Source organism: Theobroma cacao, chromosome 2 (genome assembly GCF_000208745.1).
Source record: "Theobroma cacao cultivar B97-61/B2 chromosome 2, Criollo_cocoa_genome_V2, whole genome shotgun sequence".
Classification (NCBI taxonomy): Eukaryota; Viridiplantae; Streptophyta; class Magnoliopsida; order Malvales; family Malvaceae; genus Theobroma; species Theobroma cacao.
The window spans coordinates 2,823,758-2,830,011 of NC_030851.1; the positions used below are offsets into that span (position 1 = coordinate 2,823,758).

The following is a 6,254-nucleotide window of genomic DNA, read 5'->3' on the forward strand; positions in this document are numbered from 1 at the left end:
CTTTGATCCTTATATGAAAATTCATAACGAATAAAATACGAATCAAATCCCAAAAACAAAAAAAAAAAAAAATAAAGCACGAACTTTTTTGCATGGGTTTAAATAATGCATATAATGCTCGACTAACATATGGGTATTAAAATATATTTATTATACCAACGTATTTGCCACTTACGAACTGATCTTTATATTAAAATTTTCTTTTGACAAAACTTTATTAATTATAATAATTCAAAACTCAAAAGCTTGGCGTATTAAAAAAAAATATGGATGTATCGTTGAACACTTGATTGCGTCCCGCGTTTCACTTGTTCATTAAATATAATTGTTTTCTTGTTTGCTTTTGATAAAATTTGAATCTTTCTCTTGTTAGGGCTTTTGCTGGGAATGAATTTAAAAATTCAAAAAGAATAATTAATCAATGCGGTTATTTTGTTTTCTTCAAGATTAAAAACAATAAACAACGATATCCACCGATTCAACACTTAAAACAAATTATAAAAAATTTATATATACAAGTAAAAATTGACTAGCAATAATGAAAAAAATTACTAATAACAATATCAATTGACATCAAGTTCCGTTATTGATTTTGATATTTACGTAATTACTACGTTTTTATAAATTAAAAAAATTATGATTTAGATTTAAAATCTCTATTCAAACTATATTTTATCTTTAATTATCGAATTATGTCAAACTAATCAAGTGGGGTTATAATGAAAATTTATGAGAAGTTAAATGTTAAGCATAATGGAGGTTAGTTATGTTAAACGTGGCCCAAGATTATCAAATTGAAACCCTAATGTGGCAGAAGGCCCATCAGAATTTCATAGACAATTGGGCTTGATTCGGTCGGAGTCGTTAGTCCAAAACGGCAGACAAGAGTTTGTTATCTTGCAAGTATGCAACTGAAACCTGGGAACCTGCTACGTTGGCAGACCAGACATAAATTTTTTTGCCCCGAATCAGAAAACTAGTTTAACTAGGGTTTTGCTCTCTCTCTCTCTCTCTCTGCGCAAACCCTACCTGTTTGCTCCCAAAGGATGCCACTTTTTGCTACATTGAGCTAAAAACATGGCGTTTTGGTGTAGAATCAATCAATCTAGGCTTCAGCTCATATCAAATCAATACAGGAGATTTTACTTTCAAACTCCTTATGCATCCTCTATTGATCCGATAAGAACATCTGTTTTAGGGAAACCCGTTAGCAGTATTGACGGGAGACCATCTTATTTTTACGGTAATGTTAGATTTTTTGCTGCCCCTGTTCAGGTAACTTTGCAAATTATATCAATTTTAGTTAAAACTTAGTTGATGGGGAACTATTGTTTATTTCTGAATGAGTTTTGGTTTTGGTTGGATTAAAAGGATACTTGGGTTCTGATTACAATTTGTATATAGTTTGTTGAATTTTGAGTAATGGATATGGGAAGTTTGTGGTGCTTAGGAAGGATGAATGATTGATTTAGCATATTGGTTTTTTTCAGGGAAAGTATAATAATAAGGAAGAGCCGAGCAAATTTGAGAAGCGTTTGAATGAGCAAATCAAAGCTGATGTTATTAGATTGGTGACAGAGGAAGGTATGTGACGCTGCCTTTCTTCCCATTGAGCAAAATAGAGGACCTTTTCACATATGCCGGCGTTGAGGTTATAGGGATGTGAACTTGTGAGGGGCACTCACTTAGGATTAGGATTTAAGACTACTGAACTGAAGTTAAAATGAGAGAGAAAAGTGGAAGGTTTCTATTATTGATTGTGATAACAGCTATTCTATACGTTGCGTTGGATTATCTAAAATGGAATGTTAGTCCTTTGCTTTTAGAAATAAATCAATTTATGATTTATGCATATGTACAGGTCATGAGATCATCCCAATTCATGAAGCACTGAGACGTGCAAAGGTTCTTGATCTTGATTTAGTTGAGGTAAATATGATTTCAATTGAGTGGTTAGGTTACTCTAACTGCCTACTACTCTTTTTACTTGCTCTGGTTCCTGCTGTTCTACATTTTATGTATATGTGTGTGTGTGTGTGTGTGTGTATTTGTAAAAGGAAAAAACCCATTTCTCTAGGTCTCTTCTATCTGATATGTTCCATTCATTTATTTATCGGTAATTTTTAGCTGCCGAAAGTGGTGAGGAGTTCTATAATCATAGCTAACATGCTTTTGCTTTCCTTAGAAAAATGGATGTAACATCTTTTTTATCACAAGTTACAATTTCTCTTTATTTCTAGATGGTTAATTTTAATGTGATTTGCCACTTGGTATTGGAGCTTTATCTCCATTTCCTTTTATTTCATCATGCTATGGGGTAACTTCTTTGATGATCTGGCCACTGTTTGAAAGATTTTTAGAAGAATAACCTTTATGCCAACTTTTATCTCCTATGGGATCTAATAGAAGTTGTATGACTGATGTAGGTTCAAAAAAGTGCCAATCCCCCTGTTTGTAAACTGATGGACTACAATCAGGAAAGATACAAGCGACGAGTAATGGAAAAGGATCGTGCTAAAAGCAAGGTAGGTTGCATGATAATTCATGTATTTGTTCACGTTGCTCTCAAGATGAAATAACAAATATTCTTTAAGAGAGTGCATGACTTGAATGTGTAACCTTGCTTTAGGTTCAATTATTTTATCTGAAGTAAGATCTGCCTCCAAGATTAGATACCTAGTTTCTTGGAGCAACAGGTCCTGTTAGACCAGGGGCCAGAGAATAAGAGCAAAAACAACATGGCCTTTGCACCCTGTAATTTGTGGAGACTGGAGCTTATTTAGTAAAAAGCAGTTGCACTATTACTGTGCAATGTTTTTGCCTACTGGCAAGAATTAAGATAATAAACTAAGCAAGCTAGTAGACCCATGGTCTCCTAATGAACTTGTTTCGCATTGATTTTTTCTAACATATCAGTTAACTATGTGACACTTTCAGGAAGTGCCATAATATATTTGATGTGTTAAACAATTATTATTGTTGTTTAATTGATATGAACCACCATCATACTTGAAGTTGACTATTGTTGTCTTTATGTGTGTCTCTGTGTGTTTGCTCATGCATGGTGGACCTGCCTGTTTTTCAAAGAACGTTATCTATGCCCTGTTCTTTAGCTTGATAATTTTGTTTTTCTGTAGTCAGGAAAGGCACTAAAGAAAGGAGAATGCAAAGAGATTCGATTCACTGGGAAAATAGTAAGTTCTTTCTTTAAGAAATTTGTATCTTTTTCTTATCATCCATTCAATATTGATACATCCTGAAACCATGATGCAAAACATCCAATCAGCAATAGTACTAAAGATAAAAGAAATAAAAAATGTTTTAAGGCTGGACAACGTAGTCACACATAATAAGAGCATTTATGAAAAATTTTAAACTATTCATCTGTGGCTCTTTCTGAACTGCTTAATGCCAGATACACAAATTTAAGCTGATATTTTGAATCTGCTGCTCAAGTTTCGAACATGTGTAGACTTCTCTATATCAATCCATACTGGCTGAAAGGTACATGAGCCTTAAGGGCCCAACCTTATGACATGTACTGTAAGTATCATGTAAAGATTTGGGAGGGTAAGTAGACATGTAAACTGCAATGAAATTACTCCTTGAATAAAGTGCATTTGCATTCAAAAAAGATTGTCCATTGCCATTTCCTTGTCAATTTGTTATACCTGGAGCCAGTAATCCATAGATTCATAATTTTACAGAGGAATAGATTATGGCATGACCTAGATGGGATTTTCTTGTTATTGATATTTTTTGAATGGTTCAGTGGATGACTTATTCCCTCCTTGTTCAAATTTTGATGATGTTCCCTGTATTAGTAAAGCAGACTCCAAGCAGAGATGGGGACCATGACAAAATTTCTTCTTCTTCTTCTGCAGGAAGCAAAAGACATTAAAATGAAGGCAGATAGTGTTATAAGATTAATGGAACGTGGTTATCGAGTGAAGGTACTTACTTCCAATCCTTTGAGGGATTAATGATTTAATTAAAGTATGTTTTTACTAGTTTGTAAGTGTAATTTTGTGGTGCAAGATTAATGATTAGGTAGTAATTGAGATTTGTAGCCACTTTTATTTTATTTTATCCCCTGATTCTGGTAGACTCTTCTGTTTTAGTGCTTCTATTTGCTTCCTATTTTATGCTGTTGTATGATGATACAGTAGTATGTACCCAATTTTTTTTTCAGAAGAGATAAGTTTTGATCCTAGCAGATCTTTTGTATTTCCAATTCCCTTGTTTTCTATGTTTTTTCTTTACATATATGGTGATGATGTTTGCCTTGTGTGCCAAATACTCTGTACTTTGACTTAAAAAAAGAAAAAAAAATTTAGCCTGGATTCAAAAATAATTCTGAAAGTGGTAGGGCCAAAGTATGGAAAAGCTCATGTCTTCTGATGGGCAAAATAATTGTGGCATGTTTGCCTGATAGTCTCTAAATTGGTGATATTCAGATTAGTTATCATGGTTCTGATGAATATTAATAACTGTCTTCTGTGGTTCTCTAATAGTGTATGGCCATGGGCAAGGGTAAGGAGGATGAAGACGAGGACTTGGGAGGACTGTTGTCTCGTCTCACTGACTTGGTATCTCACATTTCTGCATTTTTTTCTTCTAGTGTCTGATGTGAACTTTTGATTCCTTGTATCTGTTTCCTCTTCCCCCTAAGCCCGCCCTTTTTTTCTAAACCTTATTATGCAGATCCAAGATGTATCTGTTGTGGAAAGTGGGCCAAGGGTGGAGAGAAAACAGGCATATGTTGTAGTCAGGCATGTCAAATTTGGCCCATTGAAGAAAGGTGGTGGAAAAACATCAAAGGTTGTAGAGGATACAAAGGCCGAACGTAAGCCCATGGTGCCTGAAGATGATTCTATTGAATCCATCTCAGAGTCTGAAAATGAGATACTTTCAGATGAAGATGACCTGCCTAGATCTTCACCAATGCAAATGCAGGGTAAAAATTTTGAGGACAAGAAGACTGCTTGGTCGGTCTCTGAATCTGGTGATGATTTTGACAAATTATTTAATCTTAATGGAGGCTTCTCATCAAATTCTACGAGTAAGGGAATACATGCTGCTCAACACACAGTTAACTCCTCACGAAATGATTTTGCATCAAAGTTTTTGCATCCCAAGCCAGTAGCTAACTCCACTGAATACTCTCATCCAGACACATCCCTTGGGACTGAGAATAGATACAGAAAAAGTGAGCCAAGGAATCAGTTTCCACCTGCTAGATCAATGGGTCATATGGGCCAGAATACAAGAGAGTCAGGTAGGTCAGAACCTCGGTTCTCATATCAACGGCAGCAAGCACCTCAAAATATGAATGCCTCATCTTCATTGGGAGAAACAAAGCAAGTTGGGAATGACGCTTCTCTGGTTAGAAACTTGAGGCCTCAAACTAATGACTTGCCCAAGCAACGACCGTCTCATTCTGATGTTCCAGGTACTCCAGCTCCTAGCTTTGGGATATTTAGCACTCCAACAGCAAATTCATCTGGCAAGCAAGGTATAGGAGCAGAGGTACATGGGAGCAAGGAGGGAAACAGGTATGCATCTCTAAGGAATTGTGGCCTAGGAGGAAATGGAGCTACTCCGAACTTTCCTGGCTCAAAGTTCAATGGTAGCCAGAGGCCGAATGGCGATATGGGTGGAAAAGATAGATTTGGAATATTCAATAGCGATAACTCGACTTCAAATAGAATGCCTAAGTCAAATTAGGCTTGTAGTAGATGTTATGCAATTCTTTGTTATGGCCAGAAATACCTAATGGGAGATGCAGTTTTGGTGAAAAAAAATGTTATTTATTTTTTTGGAGTAATTGATCATTATGATACATTTCCTTACTTTTGTGTTTGGTTGAAATCATGGCCAAGTGAAAGAAGAAAACGGAAGAGCTTATATTTTTTATGTAACCTGATGTGGTGTAATAATAAGAGGAAAAAAAGCACGTCCCATTTGGTTTGAGCAAAAAAATTATTCTGTCAATCTAATGGAGCCCAATGAAGGCCTTCTTCTTCCCTCTTTTCTCTCGCTTTTTATATCAAAATTAAATGATTAAAATATTCATTAAGTCTTTATATTTAGATATTTTCTCTAATTTAATTTCTGTATTTAAAATTAAAATAATTTAATTAGTTGATTTCGAGAATTGTTCTAATTTAATCTTTTTTTCTTAATCGTATTTAATTTTATCATTAAAGGTAATAACATTAACGTTGATATGATATATTTTAGTGACGTAGTAT

General features: G+C 34.8%; 1 protein-coding gene across 1 annotated transcript; it reads left to right on the forward strand.

Moving 5' to 3' along the window:
• LOC18607515 lies at positions 918 to 5,982 on the forward strand. Its single transcript, XM_007041715.2, has 8 exons — positions 918 to 1,275; positions 1,491 to 1,584; positions 1,862 to 1,929; positions 2,427 to 2,525; positions 3,138 to 3,194; positions 3,885 to 3,953; positions 4,515 to 4,589; positions 4,705 to 5,982. Exons 1-8 carry the CDS (start codon positions 1,078 to 1,080, stop codon positions 5,725 to 5,727), a joined length of 1,683 nt encoding a protein of 560 aa, XP_007041777.2. The 5' UTR covers positions 918 to 1,077; the 3' UTR covers positions 5,728 to 5,982.